The 18413-nt window shown below is 39.0% G+C and overlaps 1 protein-coding gene across 1 annotated transcript in view; it reads right to left on the bottom strand.

Moving 5' to 3' along the window:
- The window catches only part of ABCC9 (ATP binding cassette subfamily C member 9), a 107435-nt gene that overhangs the window by 5863 nt on the left and 83159 nt on the right, over window positions 1–18413 (bottom strand). The window contains 9 exon segments of the mRNA XM_032472850.1: window positions 1340–1402; window positions 3243–3376; window positions 5735–5838; window positions 7207–7315; window positions 9168–9246; window positions 9992–10122; window positions 11354–11474; window positions 12156–12257; window positions 17558–17660. Of these exon segments, the coding sequence (XP_032328741.1) occupies window positions 1340–1402; window positions 3243–3376; window positions 5735–5838; window positions 7207–7315; window positions 9168–9246; window positions 9992–10122; window positions 11354–11474; window positions 12156–12257; window positions 17558–17660 (946 nt within the window).

The following is an 18413-nucleotide window of genomic DNA, read 5'->3' as shown; positions in this document are numbered from 1 at the left end:
ACGCACTCCTTGCATAACTCCCATGAGTCAATGGTTAAACTTGAGTAATTACTAAATGACACAATGCATTCTTCAGGATAGGTCAGGAACATGTACAGTGCTTTAAGGACACTTACAGAACATCCCCCAAGGAATAGTGAAATTGGTCCTTAGGCTAGAGGTAAATCTGGCTCCCGGGTTTTCATACTCTCTCTGGCACATGTATACGTTTGAGTACACAGTTATGTGCCTCACTTGTACTGAGCATCACTGAAGCATCTGGTTGAGTTGATTTGTACAGTAATACCCTGGAGTTAGTTCCCTCACCACATCCCTCCCTTTTAATCTCTGCATTAACCTTGCCTTCCTGGGGGGACGTCGCTAAGATAACTACCGGAGAAGGGGGTACTCGGCAGGGGAGCTCATGATGGTCTACTTGTTGGTCATCACCAAAGTGGAAAAGAGGCCGTTCCTGAGAGCGAGCAAGTTTGGAGCAGTGTCACACTCCACTAAAATACCCTCAGATAAGACTAAGACCAGGCCTGCGTCCAAAATAGAAGAGACACGGTGCTGGAGAGAAAAGAGAAATGGAAAGAAGAGAAGAGAGTCAGCAAGAGGGAAAAGGTCCAAGTGATTCATTTAAAAAATAGTTTTGTTAAACATTAAGTCTAAGCGTGAGTAAGAACCCATCCAGCTGCAGGAGAAGAGAGGAAACCATGGCCCCTTTGAAGTAAGCTGTAACATGCATGACAAAACGTTAAGCAATTCTTCAATTTGACTGGTGCTGTTTAAAATCAGAGAAAGTATATGTATGTCGGGGACATTATGCTGTACACCGGAAATCGACACCTTGTGACTTAATTATATGTTAATAAAAAATTTAAAAATGAATAAAATCAGAGAAAGTATTTGTCTCTGCTGGGATCTCATTGCCTTCTTTGTGCAAGCAGTTAAGTCAATAGGAACAGAGAAATTACGTGTAAATAGTAGCAGAATAGGCAGTCAAACTTATGAATTTTGCTTCTGACACTGCTCATCAATTAGATTATTGAGAAAAGAATGATCCTATACTAACTACCATCTGTATCTGGTGACAAAGCCCTGGCCATGACTTGCTGGAATCCTGAGATTTGGGATGTTCTATCATTGTAACTTACAGGAGGAAATAGACCGTTTGGAAAAAAACAAGGTAAAGGCTTTTGAAACATAGCTGTTCTTTTTTCCTTTTTTGCACAGACAGACTTATTAGCAGAGGAATACAGGATTTGATACAAGTATATTTTAATTGCTCAGAAATAAAGAATATTGAATCTTGGAACAAAACCCAAAGAGGAGTAAGTTAAGTGTCTCCCATACTTACAGCTATTGTAACAACGGTGCGGTCAGCAAAAGCTGTCATTACCACTTTCTGCAAAATGTTTTCCTGCCAAAAAAAGAAAAAGAAAAGAAATAGAGTCTGAATTTTTTTTGGACTACTTTCTCTTGCCATAATATTTTGTCCCCAAGAATAATGCTCCAGCACGCCCAGTCTCTTCTGAGAACGTTCACTGCTAAGTCTCCTGCAGAAGGTGAAACAGGGCGCAGTGCCCACCAGCAAGCTCAGGCTGGGTTCTGTACACATTACAGTGTCTTCAAAATGCAAATAAAACTCGGTGATCAACCGGGCATGACTGATAGACTTATTGCCAGGAAACTGAAGGAGGAATATGAAACCAAATGGGCGTGGAAATGCTCATTAGAATTATGTCACAAAAAGGGATGTATTCAAAACTAATGAAACCCTAAAATAGTGTTAAATTTTGGGTCAGAAAAGAAGAAAATTAATACATGCCAAAAATTTGGATGTTGACCCCTAAAAGGACATTCCTGGCAAGAACTATTTTTATTCCCACTGGAAACCATTTTTATCATTTTATTTTAAAAAATGTTTTGGGTAAAGATTCTATCTCTCTCATAGAGGTGGGGAAACAAAGCTTGATTACCTAGGTCTTAATATGAAGGAGTTATTTCTTCCAATAATTTGGTTTATTACCAATTAATTAATGCTTTTTATCTTTCTGTCTCTCATCTCTACTGAGGCTGTTATCCTTATAAATAACCTCCAATATCGTAAGACCTTAGCAATTAATACTAATTTTGATGTAGCTATGTTTACTTAGTGACATTGCTTGATTAGAAACTATTTGATTGCTTTAAATTAAATTAACTTTGAGAAGGTTATACAATTTTGTATAGAGACTTTAACTGATTAGTCTTACTTAATACAAAGAAATGTTTGTCAAACTAACATCTCTATATAATTGGCTCTTAATAATCTTGAAACTATTTTATCTTTTTGGGTAGTTTTACTCAATCTAAAGTGTAAAGCAAGGAAAAAAACAAGGTTTTTATTTTTGTCCTTTCTGATGCCAAACTTGTAATATCAAGATAACTTTTATAAGAACAACATTAATTGCTAGCTTATATAGTTTGTGGCTTAATGTGACATTTTCCCCACTCAATCACAATCTTCCAGACAAATCCTCCTTAAACGTATTTGATGCTTTTAAATGATTTCTTTCAAAAGGCAAAGTTTCTGCCTTGTTACCGTGAATACATTGAGATGGTCCTTATTAATTCTAGTGGATCCCTCTTCAAATTGCATTAGAAGATGATTGGTTTTGATTATCAATAGACTTCGATTAAATAGAGATTTGCATACTTTGTTTTAGAACTTCCATGACACAACATTTGAATACTTGAATACAGGAAAGTACTCTCATCAACTGAGCCCTGGGATTTTACTGTTTTGAGGATTTAAAAATGATGGCATTGGGAGTTTGAGATTTCGAGATACTAACTACTATATATAAAATAGATCAACAATAAGTTTATATTGTATAGCACAGGGAACTATATTCAATATCTTGTAATAACCTATAATGAAAAATAATATGAAAGCAAATATATGTAAGTATATGTATGACTGACGCATTATACTGTACACCAGAAATTAGCACAACATTGTAAACTGAATATACTTCAATTAAAAAAAGTGATGGCAGATTTATTTTATGTTTATTGACAATAGAAACTCCCTTTAAACAAGAGTCAAGTCGACTTTACTGACATTCTCAATGTGCTGTGGATCAAGGAGGTGAATGAGAAGACACTCAGAATTACAGTACTGAGGCTTCAGAACCCAAACAGGAAAAAAGAAATTGGAATTTTCATGTGCCTTTCCTCAACTCATCAATTTAAACAGGCTTGGACGATGCACTCACTGTGGCCATGTCGATGGATGCTGTCGCCTCGTCCATGATGAGAATGCTGCTCTTGCGGACAAAGGCCCTGGCGAGGCAGAACAGCTGTCTCTGTCCAACGCTGAAATTCTCCCCACCTTCCGTCACAACGGCATCTAAATCAGAGCAGGACGCAAGGACTTCACTCAAGCAACCCTACTAGCATTGTCCTTGGGCAAACGGCTGAAAACCACATGGTGCCCTATAAGAGCATGCTGGACCTCACTTTGTACTGGCGCAAGGATTTCATACTGGCAAAGCCAAGAGGAACCTGGAGATGACAACGGATGGCAAATTGCCTCCTTATCATTGGATAGAGATTACCAACATGTTTTAAAGGCTGGGAGATCTTGGAGATTATCTATTTATTACAATTCTCTAAGAAGATTATTTAATAGAATTATCCAAGGCCCAAAGAGATGAAGTGGCTTACCCAACATCGCAGAGCTAATTTGTAGTAGAGCTTGATAAGAAATGGAATAGTCTCAACTCCAACACCTGTTCTGTTTCCTTGACACTACCCCACTGGACTATAAGCTCCCAGTGGGTGAGGACTGTGTTTGTTTTCATCACTGTATCCCCAGCACGTCTCACGGCATCTGTGATAGTAGCTGAATGGAACACTGTTGCGTGGATAAAGTGTCCTCATTACAGTTCCCTCTTTTTGGTTTTCACCTGCATTTCATAAATTACTATTGAGAGTTTAGCTTAACTTCTGTTTCCCAGATAAGAATAAATTTATAATTTCCAAGATAACCTATTTTATTAGGAGTCACACCCCTTTAAGTAGGGTTCTGAGGGAAATTTTCTGTTGATTATAGTCTCACTGCATCAAATTCTTATAATTTCTCTTGCTTGGGGGTTATGCACTTAGCCTCCAAATTTTAATGTATATAATAAATAAGAAGGAAGCTGGGGGTGAAGAATGTTCTCCACCAGAGGTGGCTTAAACCAGATCTTTATCAAGCAATTGATGTCATCTTTATTAAGAGAAGGAGCATAAACAATTTTCAGCTACAAGTGTAAATACAATCCCCTGTTGCTCACACTGTACCGTAACCCCCAGATACTACGTGCGTGATTCCAAACAGGTACAGGCAGTTCTCATGTTAGTGATTGAGGACTGTGAAGATGTAATTGCCTGTCTTTCCAACTATGAATGGGGGGAAGGAAAAGTCTCTAAATACCAAGGGGTAAAAAGGTCTATAAGCATTGTCTCAGGTAGACTTTTCAGTTTTTCAAGTACCTTTGCTGGGTTCAGAGGAGACATCAAAACTTACTATGGGAAAGTTCATCTAGACCTCAGGAATTACTCCCACAGCCTGACGCTGGCAAGATCAATAAACCTATCTTCAAAGGCATGCTGTCTCCATTTCAGTCTGTGGGATGCCTTTTCCTTGGGACTTAATTATAATCATAAAAGGTATTGTTTTTGAGTAGGTCCCCTTCCCCAAACAAACCAACAAATAAACATGATCTCATTTTGTGGGTTAATTTTTAAAGGAAACTAGATGCCAAACAAAACAATCAATTTGGCAACTACATATTACATATTAAAATTAGAATACTAACCAGCTATTATCTTTCCAATATCATTCCTAAATGATGAGTTCAGATTTTAAGCAAACAGAAGTCCAAAACTACCAATGTTCATTTTTATGAATTAAAAACTATATCGTGAACTCTCTGTTGTTCCATTAATCATGTTGATCTCTTACTATTCATGTAATTCTTTTGTCTTGTCATCAGTTATTTGCTAGAAATTATACTGCCTCTGGGACTGAATTTGTATCAGTGATCATTAGAGAACCTGTTTCATTCCTTTCACAAGTTCCAAAACTGATACTGCAGCTAGAGAACAGAAAATAATGTCTTCCAAAAGTTGTGTTACATAAGTAAAAGGAATATACCCTCCTGGTGGCAAAGAAAGTGGCTGCCACCGTGGAGAACGAGCTTGCTTCTAAATAGCACCCGGGACTCCTGGAACCTAACAGCCTCGCCAGTCCTCCTGTCTGTTTACTGAGGGTAAGTGATCATGTAAACCGCATGAGCAGAATGACCATAAGGAAACGGTCTAATTCAAGTGATCTGTACCCATCAATGGTGGAAAGCCTAAAGAGATAGATGTACCAATTGGAATATTTTGGCGTGCTCACATAGAACAGAAGGTTATAAGGTTCATCTTCTTGCATCCCATGCAAAAGCACCAGATTATGAAGTGTCCTAATGACCTTTAGGAAATTTTTTTTTCTTTTAATTTATTTTTTGTTAATGGAGGTATTGGGGATTGAACCCATGATCTTGTGCGTGCTAAGCATGTGCTCTACCACTGAGCTATACTCCCCACCCCTTGGAGATTATTTTAAAGATCAGGATACTTAACACTAGAATTATGATTCTAGCATGAAATGTAGGTAGAGACATGTAGAATTCATTGTATATCTAAAAAGTAAATACATTATTTAGAAATATACCTAGACCTCCTGGTAGGGATTTGACCATATTCTTCAACTGCGCAATTTCTAGAGCCTCCCAGAGTCGGTCATCTGTGCATTTGCATTCTGGATCTAAATTAAATCTGTAGGGAAAAAAAATCGATTCATTAGTCAATAAATTTAAAAATGCATTTTTATCTATGTTTGCTTATTGCTGTTTTTCCTTTAAAATGGAAATCGTATTTGTTTCGGCTGCTGTTGTATCCCCAGCGTCTACCACAGTCCTTAGGATGGAGCAGGTGTCCGACGCATGCTTGATGAGTGAAGGGAACAACCTTACTACTATGAACAATGGTTTTTTATGTAAGTTGTACGTTTAAATGCATGATAAGACCTGGTAAAACTCATTACATTGGGTTCATCCACTTTCATATTATGTTTAATGTAACCTGAATAGTGTCTAGCAAATGATTCCTACAGAACTGGTGTTAAACACATAAATCTAAATGGAAACATGTAATGCTATTTCAGACGACCTGTGCTGCACCAACCACAATAACAGTATGCATCGTAAGTGTGTTCAGAAAAGCAGATTTACTGTGATATTGCTAGATAACTTGATACATCCAGAACGTTTAATGAAAATAATTTTACAGTTGAATATTGAGCAATCTTACATACATTTTCTGTTTGAGACAAGGAATATTTAGTAAAAGGTGGGAAATACTCCTTTGCAATGAAGTGGGTGAAGGAGGGGAACAAGAGAGAACAGAGGGGGGATGCAATGAGAGGCATGATCTGGTAGATGACGTCATGGGGGGGCTTCGGAGTTGGACAAACTTTATTTGGAACGGCAGTTCTACCACTTACTAAGTGTACAAACTTGGGGGGGGGTGCTGCTGCAGCTTCTCTGAGGTTCAAAACCCTCATCTGTAAAATGGGGACAGTGAGCTGTGCACTAGAGGGTGCTCTGAGGATGTGGTGAGACAGTATATAAAAAGCACCTAGCAGAGAGTAGATACCTCCATTCTTTTTTCCATGAGAAACTACAAACCAGATGTGCAGAGGACTGTAGCGTCTTCTCCAAAGCAATTCTGGCTGAAAGAAGAGTTGTGAGGGATGGAAGGGAATCAAGGTATTGACCAAACTCAATTGTCTGCTGAGCTGAAGCCAGACACACAAGAGATCGGCAGGATATCTGAAGGGTGGGTATCTCAGAAATGTCTGCCAAGAATCACTGCCCCCAAGTACAGAGGGGAAATGTGTAGAATCAAACAGAAAATTCTAGAATCAAACAGAAGAGATGAGCTCCTGGAGGCACAAAGGATGGGCTTCTGCAGCTTAATTAAGCCACTCTAGGTTCCCCAATGCACGCTGTCAGACAGAAGATTTGATCTCATCTTGGTAATGTCCTTTCACACCTACCTTAAAAGCAGTTCTGAGCAAAACCCTCCTATGAGCCAAAGGGTTAATCCTGAGGCACATGAGTTTCTGTTGAATACATCACCTACCGAATAGAACCACTGAACAGGATTGGATCCTGCAGGATGATTGAAAGTCTAGAACGTAGTGTGTGCAGTGGCAGTTTCGAAATGTCTATCCCATCAATGACAATCTTTCCTGTTAAAGAAAAACAGAAATGATGGGCATGTGGTACAATGACAAGAACCATAAGATTTGTATATAAATTGGAAGTACTTTCCTAGTTCAGGGTTGAAATTCAGAAGATGAAGCTTTCCATTTAAGTATTAAAAACATTAATGTACATGTCTAAGAAAAATATACATTTTGATGATCTTTACTCCCAGAGGAGTAAATTTACTTCCACTTTTTATTCAGTTAATGTGGCTCATACAAACCAAAAGTACTTCTATTTCCCCTCGATAGTCTTCTTCCTTCCAATATTCCTTTATCCTGTTCTCTGCTTTATTTTCCTTCACAGGATCTTCTATAAACATGTATTGATCTTTTTTATTGTCTTTCTCTTCCAACTAGAATGTTAGGTCCTTGAAAATGGAAACTTTTGTCTGTCTTATTCACTCCTTTATTGCTTGAACAGTACAGTGCAGGACAAGTAAGAACGTAAACTCTGTGACATAGATATCACATTTTAGTGGATTTCTCCACACTGTGCATAGACTTGTGCAAACTTGATGTCCTTTCTTTACCTCGACTGATTTACTTGATCATATTGCTTTGTGCAAAGACAATATTGCCCTATGAGATGAGCCTGCCAGGAAAAGAGTGATGACGATAGTCCTTTTTCCAACTGGATTTAGATTTAAGAGCAGGCAAAGTGATTTGCTTAAACTTTCTTCCAAGAACAATATATTGTCTATTAAAATCTCAATTGCCTAATGTTATTAAAAAGAGAGTCAGTCGTCAGTAGCCCTCATGGGGCTCAGAATGATGCTTCTGGACTCATGAGCATCATGTTAATCTAGTACTTTCCATCATAGCCACAGTTTTTTAATAAAAACTTTCAATCAATTGTCTTTGGATGATGTAACTAGCTCAGATCCCACTGAAACTCCTTCAAGTGTCTGTGTGTTATCAGCAACCGTGGAAAGAGTGAGCTGCTAATCCAGACGCAGGTACCGCCCCTGTCCCTGAAACTAAACCCCAAAGAGCCTGCAATGACCACAGTTCAACTCCGTTGCCCATTAACTGACCTCTTTATCTCACAGAGCTGTTGTGTAGATTCTATTAAATAATATGAACTGTCACGCACAACAACAACGTGAAGCCTTGTCGCCACTGTCATAATCATCACAGATAATGACAGTAAGCACGTCTGGAGCTGACGAACCCCCTTCCGTTCAAGACGGCTTAGGTGCTGGTCTATTTATAGCCCACTTGGTAGACTAAATAATGTGACATATTTTTTCTAAAGCAAAGATGAAATTACTTCCATATATGTTACTCACAAGTCTGTGGATGAATAAATATTCTTGTATATTGTCAACCCGTGCTTGACACTTTATGGCGAAGGTGGCCTCCTCACAAAACGCTCAACAGCATTAAACCATGTTATTAAGAGTCATGCACCAAAATTAAAATGCAGACTCCTTATCTCCTTGCATTTTTTTTTCCCGTCGTTGGAAAGAGATGTATTTTTAGTTTGCAGGAGGCGAGACAGTCTTTTTCTTTCTTCCTTCCTCTTGAATGCCACCGCCATCTACTGCTTTTCAAAATGGGTGACCTTGTTTTCATTTTACCAATTTAATAGAATTCTTTAACAATAATTTCCAGAGCTGAGTTAGGGCTAATAATTGTTTCCCCCCAATTCTATGTTTTTGTCTCCACTCCTAGAATGTTTATCTGGGATACCTGCCTTAAACCATGGGTTGCAAGACACAAAGTCCTTATAAGTGTTTGCTTTTTACTTCTGCAGGATTACATAAATTGAAGTTGCATTTTTTTTAAAGGAAAAGCACACATGGCCAATGAAAAAATTTAGTTAGTAACTCACCATCAAATATATCAACCATCCTGAAGAAAGCCAGAGATAAAGATGACTTCCCACTGCCAGTGCGACCACATATGCCCACCTGAAAAAGCAACCATCACTCAGAGAGGACTCAGACAAAAGATAGAAAATACACAAAACTATTTTTAACTTAGATAAGACACCATGGTGAAACTACAACTCTGTTTAAACAGTCGCATTAACATCATCTTTCTCCTCCCACTTCTCCCTCATGAGCTCTCATCACTAGGGGAAAATCATGAGGTCTTCATCAGATCTTCAATGATTCCACTCTAACTCTTTCTGTTTCTATGTGGTTGTGTTGTCTTCCCCCTGTGGCTTCATTTTTGCATTTTAGTATATTGTTGGATACTAATAAATGAGTATTCCATTTTATCTTAGAAGTGATGATTTTACAACAAAAAGTAAAATGAGTTCATTTTCTGCACACTTGCTCTTTTTCACAATAACTAAAATAAATCATTTTGGGACTAGAGCTAGCACAAATGTAAAGGTTCTCCAGGGGATATCTGGAATGGCCATGAGCCAAAAGCCAGAAATTTTGAAAAACATGCCTATTGTTCACTTTTCCAATCTTTATGGGAGATGAAGGAATGGCGATACAACTTAGAGAACACATATTTTATCTGCATCCTCTCTCTCCATTTTCTCTTTTACGCAGATAATCGGACCTGTAAAGTGTTGGGGATATTATGGGACCTGCGGAGAATATGTTTGGCTGGGATGTCTAAAGAGCTCTGGTGGTGATGGACCAGCTCCATCAGAGGTTTTGTATAAAATAAATCAAAAGGCAGTGAATTCCATACCTTTTGCCCAGGTTTGATGTAGGCCTTGACGTGTTTAAGAACAGGCTTCAGATTATTTTCATATCTGACACACAGATCATGAATCTTGATCTCCCCTTCCTGAGGCCAATGTTCTGGAACTTGAGAAGGATCTACGGGGTGGGAATGGAGTACGGAAGAGAGACAGAGACAGAGAGAGACAGAAACACATACTTATACACACACCACACACACAATTTTTTTCTAAATTTAAAGTAATATTGAACCAAATTCTATTTTTTTAATTAAAATTACATTCAGTGTAAAAGCCTCTTGATTAAGAACTTTTAAAATAGATTTTTTGTGTTTGTGTTTAGAGCATTAACTGGCATCCTATCTCCCAACATTCCATCACTCAACTCTATTTATGATAGTTCATCCGTGAATGGTTTTATTTGTTCAGTCAGATGGTCATCAAATATTAGAGTGCTTAAAATGTGAGGGGTGTTGTGTAAGATGTCAGGACTATGGAGATGGAAACTATGCTTCCAGGTGCTCACTGGGTCCTGGGAGGAACATACAAGTGGGTGAGCTCCTTCAGGACTGCATGGAGAATCAAGCGATGGAGGCCAACGCAAGGTGCTCTGGGAGCAGAGATGATGGTAACCCAAGAGTTCCAGGAGGGTTTCAAGAGGAGATGGTGCTTAAGGTAAATCTTAAGAGTTAGGAGATCTGTTTCAAATATGTATCTAGAGAGAAGAGCAAAGATCAAAAGAAAGCATAGCATGTTGGTATGGCCAGAGTAAAAGATGTATACATGGCTAATGAGAGATGAGACTTGGGTAGGTGGGTGAGGGTTGACTAATGAAGGGTCTAGTGGATTGAGCTACGTTATCTGGATTTTGTCCCTGAAGACATGGAGAACTATTGAAGGATTTTTGGCAAAAAAACACATTTTAAGCATGAGATTTGCATTTAAGGAAGATGATTCTGCCCTCAGTATTGAATTTCTGGCCAGCTTTATTCTAGCAAGGCTAAGAATTCTCAGTATAAGATCCAAGTTTACTGGCATCTAAGTTAATAAGATGTTGAGAAAGAAAATACACTAGTTCACAGTTTAGGTTGGTAATTAATGTAATAAAAGGCCCAAATGTTTTTTATAATCCTCTTTAAATACTACTCAGTAATATATATTTGGATCCTGGTTGTATACAAGACTTTTCAGGCATAAATAACCACATCTTTTCAGGTTCAGGTGTCCATTATCAAGCAAAGTCAAGATGAGGGGGAATTCTATGGACACTGAAGTGGAAAACCAAAGCAAAAACGACAACATGCCTGACACACAACTGATACTTTTCAAATTACTATTTAAGGGAAACAAAATAACATTCAGAACCATACCCATAGTGCCTTCATAGTTCTCAGATTCCATAGTCAAGAAACTGTTCACTTTCTTCACTGCCCCCATCTGGACCTCCAGGTCAGCCAAGTTCCTCACAACCCAATTCAAGTAGTTGGTTATCTGTGTCAGGTGACAAAAAATTTAACACATATAAAATGAAGTAATCATTTTTTTTTTCAAATGGAGGTACTGGGGATTGAACCCAGGACCCCATGCATGCTAAGCATGCACTCTACCACAGAGCTATTTCCCTCCCCCTGAAGTAGCAATTCTTGTAAACACTGGATATTAAGAGGTAGGATGACTTGGACAGTTCGTGGAGGTACAACTCATAAGTGCTACAGGATATCAGAGGCTAGAGAGGACATCGTGGGATAAAGCTGACAAAGAAGGTATCCCCCCACTCTTCTTCATGGGTCCTCAAGTGTTGCTGTTCTGTGAACTCTTCTGGTTTGCCTGCACAGTGGACAGTTGTAGGTACCTCTGTTTCCACCTACCTCACTTACAGTCACATTAAAGTTAGTGCCCCTAAATGGGTTGTGAACAAGTCAGGACAAGAATCCCAAACAGCCTTGACCATCAGGTTTGAGGAGTTTCTGAAAATTGGTTCACAATATCAGAAATGAATCCATGCTGTTCTAAAATGCTGGGTTGGAACGCAAATCTACTATTATTTTCAGGCGGTCATCTTGTTATGAATTTCTAATTTCTACTCTAACATCCATGATTAAGAGTTGATAATAACTATGGAAAGTATTTCCAACACTGCACAAGAAGAGAGAGATTTTCATCTATACCTACCGTAAGTGCGTACAGAAGACCCAAGCCCACCAGTCCAGAATTGGAAGATCCACTAATGGACGCAATAGATGCAGTGAGGACAATGCAGGCTCCCAGATAATCCTAAAAAGGGAGCAAAAAAAAAATGTTGAAAGATTTTTCTCGGGTTCTTAAATCAAAGATCTCAGTCAATTCAGATGATCACTAGAGAACAGACGTTGTTCACCGTGTGTCCTTTTAAGTTTCAAATGCAAGTTAAAGTTATGTTATAAAATTGTTATTTCCATATTATCTTTTCTAAAAAGACCCATTAAGAGTTTGTGCAATAAGTCTCAGAAAGTAAGTTAGTACCAGGGCATACGTCCCGCAAGGTACTCCCAGCTTGATGTAAAGAAATATGCCAGCTGGCATCTGAGAAATCTCTGTGGGCAACATATACATTAAGGGCTTGAAGCAAGGCATGTTTTTATTAATTTCTATTCTCCACTTCCTCCCAGCTGACCTCACTGGAAAGAAGAGCCTCATTCATTCATCCATCCAACCATTCGTTCATTCATAGATTCTTTTAAAAGTATATGTAACTGTTTAAAAAGTGCTATTCGTGTCATCTTTTAGTTATATCAATGAGATGCTTTTCAGCTCACTCCTGGATTACTCTCACTGCTCAACAAGGCTTTTTCCTAAGGAACTGGAGATTTTTGGAGGCATTTGACTAGAATTTTACCTCAATCTGTGTATGAGAGGAAGCTCCTTTGTGAACAGTGTCTATGAAGAAATCTCATTGCAAAATCACTAAATTCCAATCACTTTCCTTCAAACAATACAAGAATATAGATGCGTGAGATTGACAGGTACATAAGAGCTTATGTTAGCTCCCCATTCTCCACTTCCTTTACCATTCAAACTTAATGAGCTGAATAAACTACAAAGTGATTCTACAATTACACCTTCTTTCCTTTCCTTAAAGGCAGTAAGTTAAGGAGAAGCAGATGGTCTGAACAACTCACATACAGGAGAGTAAACACTTAGGGACCACTAGTAGCATATTTTCTACTTCTAAGGCCTTCCACATCCCACTCAATCCATTCAATGAAAAAACACCTTCAGTCAAAGTGATATGATGGAAGGAGAGGCTCTAATCCATAGGAAATAGAAACTACGACATATATGAATTACCCATTCTCAAAGAGGGGCCAACGATAGTACATTTTATCAGTCTAGCAATGAATGATACCTTCCATCGAATTTGTGAATTCAACATGCCCCTCTAGAAGGGAAGCCTTTGATTCCTATGTCAAAAAAGAAGCCTCTTGTCAGCTTTCTAGCAATTCAATGACATCTACCCATACGTGGGATGACAGTGAAAAGTGTAATTTATAAAACCGACGTGTACATGGTTAATCGCAACCCCATCTCTTTCTTTCACGTAGCCCTCAGACGCCCACAGCTATGGTTCCCCTGGGTGTCCGGGCCGTCAGATTACAAGATCAGTGCACACCTGCCTATCACGGAGTTAGGGACACACAAAAAAGCTCTGTGCTGTTTCATAACATAGACTCTCAGGCGGGCTTATCTTGAAGACTATTTTCCCTTTAGCCTGTTGATTCTCAAGTCTTTCTTTCTTTCTTTTTTTTTTTTTTTGGCTTCTCCATGTGATTTTTCTTTTATCCTTTCACCACACAGCAAGACAAAGCCTTGGAGAGACACCCTTTAGATAGAGTTACACAATTTTCGCACATGGGAACACCGACGCCAAAGAACTGGAACTGTTTAGTGCAGAGGGATGAAGAGAAAACGCTGTGGGGAACAGAAGAGCGTAAGCAGCATTCAAAGGTTAGGCTGCAGTGACACACCGCAGACGACTGCGGCCTCCCTCACTCGGCGCCCAGATGGGAAGCACCCCGCCCCCTCCACGGCCCAGGCAACCTGGGTGGTCACAGTCTGGCTCCTTTCCCACCAACCAAATTATTTTATTCTTTTGGATTCTTGTCCTTTTTGGATTTGAGTGTATAGTGACCTTTATTTATTTATTTTTTTTTCCTAATTCAAAATGAGTACGAAATGAACATGGTGGGCGGGGCTCCACCTTCCACAGGGAACAGTGTTGAGCCAGAGAAAGGGAATGACTTGTAATTGTCTTAACTCTTGCCTAACACGACCAGGCAAAAAACAGAAAAACAAAAACAAACAAACAAAAATCCTCCCAAATCCAAAAATCAAACAATAACAACAACAACAAAAAAAGAGAGCCATATAATTTTTTAACAAATAGATAATAAATAAAAATCGGGTGGGGCTTAGGGATCTTCCCGAATTCAACAAAAGGTGTTTTCACTCTGCCTTCCTTTCCCTCCTTCTCCTTGAGATTATCTGTTCACAGAATTCAGTGGCCTTGCTCTGGAAAGCTAAAATTGAGAATGAAGAGAAAAATAGCCTCAGAAAACTAAGATAAGTTTTCCCCTCTTTCTCTCCATCTGGGTCAGGAGTCCATGAATTAGAGTTGGTGGAATTCCCAAATCTGCATCAGGAAATCTTGCTGGCCTCTTCCGAATTATGCCCAATCCCTGTACCCTATCCTGGTATCGTTTAGTTGTGTTTCGGCTATAGGAGCTCCAAGAATATTTGCAATAAGCTGATATTTTTGTTAACTGACTGAGTAATATATCAAAAAACAGGGGATGGAGGGAGTTGTAAATACTATAGACAAGATCAATGCAGAGTCACTGTGCTGAATAGAAGTTCTCATTACTTACTCTTTGTAAATGACTCACAAGGCAGAATGTGTCCAGCTCTGGGGTTTGGAGAGCAGTTCACACCCCACTCTCCAAGATCCTGTATCTCTATGTTCATATTTCTGACATAAGGTCCATTTATTTCAAACTGAAATTGTGTCTCCAGGGATGTGGACATGTCCACAGAAGCTCAGTAGTGATGGGGTCACACTTACGTGTGTACAATTGGGAGAAAGGTAATTTCCTAATTGGAGTTATTAACTTTGTTTATTCAATGTTCCTACTGTGGCATATGTCCTTGGACGGTTAACACTTATATTCAAATAAATATTCTAATATTCTGGTTCTAATGAAAAAGTAGTGTACTCCAAGAACAAGGAGAACAAATCTGACTGGTTTTAGGCTGGATCTCTGGGGTTCTCTAGCAGACTAAGGGTGTGTGTGTGTGTGTGTGCATACACACATAGACTCATTGATGCATAAATACAATAGACGAAAGAGACAAATCACACACTAAGGACTCTGGACCTTGACTTCTGTCAGCAGATATGCCTGGAACGTTGCAAAAACCAACAAGTTTCTGACCAAAATTTACCTTTACTGACCAGAAAGAGAAGCAAAGGATTCTTTAACTTTTTGCACTGGTGTTTAAGGGAGAGTTCCAATCATGAGATGAGAGAGCAAACCATGGAAAGATTATACAACACAGAAAATAAAGACAAGACAAATGCATTATAAGGTAACAGAATGAATAGCAGATTCTGCCCTTCCTTTTTCAAATATTAGTCATTTTAGGTTTCTACAGGTGGAACTAGAATTCTTTTCTATTCAAGTAGGTCCAGCTGCCTTTTCAAGGGTTGAGGAGTAGGCAAGGTAGCGGGTATGAGTCGAGCTAAACGAACCCATTCTGAATTTGGCTGCTGGTCCTCTCTCATCTTTCCTGACCTTCCCTTTCTTGGCAGTCTGAAGCCTCTAACATCTTGTCTTCTGGCTTTGAGAGAGGAACTTGTGGTTTGCTTGAAGATGCCTGTTAAACATTTGTCCATTAACCTGACAGTAGGAAGTGCTAAGGCATAGAAACAGGAGTCAAGTCAGCCACTCACCTCAAGTCCAAAGAAAACACACTTGCCCCTAAGAAACATACTTGATCTTCAACTTCAGGTAAATCAAAATACAAAGGTAATGACTGACATTTCTCCCCTATAATTTTAGGGCATTCTTTGATTAAGCTACTTCATCATGAATTCTGTTATTCAGCTATGATTTCTTTTCCTTGGAGAAAACAGATTTAAACAAAGAAACAGAAGCTTAAAACAAGGATTTATGGTCTGGGTAAAATCTAGGAATAGTATTTTGGTTTTGTTATAAATCCTAAACACTTTACCTGCCTTTATGTTATTTACAGGTAATTCAGAAGAAAAATCTGCCCTGCCCCTGCCCAGTCCCCACAGCTACCTGGAAGAAATGCATCTATCCAAAATTTGTGAAATATAATTGCATCATGTTGATGAATAATTTCAATGCAATGACTGTTATACCGGTTGAGATCTCTGTAAACAACGGTGAGAAATGATGGCAACTATAGCTCACGGAGGTGGAGGGGGGTGGGCAGGGGTCCCTATCCACCTATATCTGTCCATCAACAACTCAGATTGTAACTTGGGCTCCTTCATTTCAATGTTATCAAATTTCCATTACCATCTGCCCTCTCTGCTCTGCTGAGTTTTGAGAGGAAACCTGCCTATGGTAAGTATGCTTAATCAGTGGAGGTGAAGTTCTTGCATTAAGCACGGATAAACCTTTTCCTCTTCAAAAACTGATAGATAATTATTTTTAAAAGATTATAGTCAACTCATCATTTCCACCCAGGGAGCTTATTCATATTGCAGATCACGCAGACCAGTCGGCAAACGACATTCCCTTCCCTCCAAAACATCTGTCTCTGACTTCGTACGCCGGCTGCTTGGTTTATTAGCCACTTAGCAGGGCAGGTACTGCTTCCACTCATTTACTCATTCATCCATCCTTTCAAAAGACATTTGTCAAGTGCACTTTGTAATCAGTGAGCCAGGGGGTTTATATTCTTATTTTTAATCCTAACACCCTCCCCCCACCCCCATGAGATAATATTCTTACTCCTATTTTATAGATGAGGAAGTGGGACTCAAATAAATTAATGAACTTGCTGGACCAAGCCTGCTCGATGCCGAAGCTTGTGTCCATCCTTCTACTTTATATAGGACAGAAGACAATAGATGATTCATTGCAATTTTGTACATTTTAGGCTAATGTGATCCTCTGCTGGCTTAAAACACAGAAGGTCCCTGTCTCTCCCAGGCCTGTTCAGCTCAGGGAAGGAAATGAGTACATCTGTTCACTTGTCAAATTTGCTCATTTGAAAAAAAAAAAAAAAAGCTGAAGTTATACAAATATTTGCCATTCCATTAACTTATGTAATCTAGCGACTAACAAACACAAAATGAGTTTTTGCTTCTGGGGTTGTTTGTCTTGCCATTAGCTGAAAACATTATGACAAATTTCACCCATAACATAAACAAACCTGAGTTATTTTAAAGTCCAGAAAATGTGAAGTTAGGGCTGAATCTCAGTGGAAGCCTCATTTTTACAACTACCTCCCTCTTTGCCTCTCTTCTGTTTGGTTTCCATTTCGAAAGCATGACATGAACATACCGTTCTGACCTCTAGCCATCTGTTGGCAGCTGAGAGAAATAAGTAGGCAATGTTGTTGGTGTCTGTCAGTTCCAGCATACGTTGCTTAAATCTGGTTTCATGCCTGCAGAAAACAAAAATATTATGATGTGAGCCACACAAAAAGGAGAAATAATAAAAAACAGTCACACTTACTACTAAACTATTTACTCAACACGGTGACACACTCATGGTATGGAATAACTAGTTCATGGACTCCTACTTTCAAATGAAGGCCAGCTGCTACTGATCTCTGCACCCTGACCGAGACACAGTGTGGTGCAGCGGCTCCCTCCTTTCTCAATCCCTGCTGCGACAAGGAATCTTTCTGATGACAAAGTCCTATAAAAGATCGCTTCATAGATTCCCCCATAATTACTGCAGCTATGAAAACCAGGCATGGCCCATGTCACAAGGACCTTATTACAAACCAGAATAAGTTGTACAGAAGTACAATATACTCCACCTACTTTTTTATTGCATGTATTTTACTTTTCCAAATGGCACCGTTAGAGTTGGGTGGGTGGTACCAGAAGAGACCCAGGGAAGACAGGAAACTGTGTGTTGATAACAGGCAAACATACAGTTTATTTTTTTTCCTTTTTTGCTCAATGTTTCTGAAAATCAAAGAAGGAACTTGAGGTGGCAGGCAGTAAAGGATGGGTGTCCTTGGAAATGACAGGTGTTCTTATTAAGCAAGGTATCTTATATCACAAAGTTCCAAACTATCTGTAAGAATGGTCGTTGAATGAAAGAAACCTGTGGTGTGTGACATTTACAGGCTTCTAGAACACATACAGTCTAGACTTTAATCCTAGACCACATGAAGTTCGTTCCT

Source organism: Camelus ferus, chromosome 34 (assembly GCF_009834535.1).
Source record: "Camelus ferus isolate YT-003-E chromosome 34, BCGSAC_Cfer_1.0, whole genome shotgun sequence".
NCBI classification, from domain to species: Eukaryota; Metazoa; Chordata; class Mammalia; order Artiodactyla; family Camelidae; genus Camelus; species Camelus ferus.
Note: the sequence above shows the minus strand (reverse complement) of the source record. Positions and strands in the feature narration are given on the sequence as shown.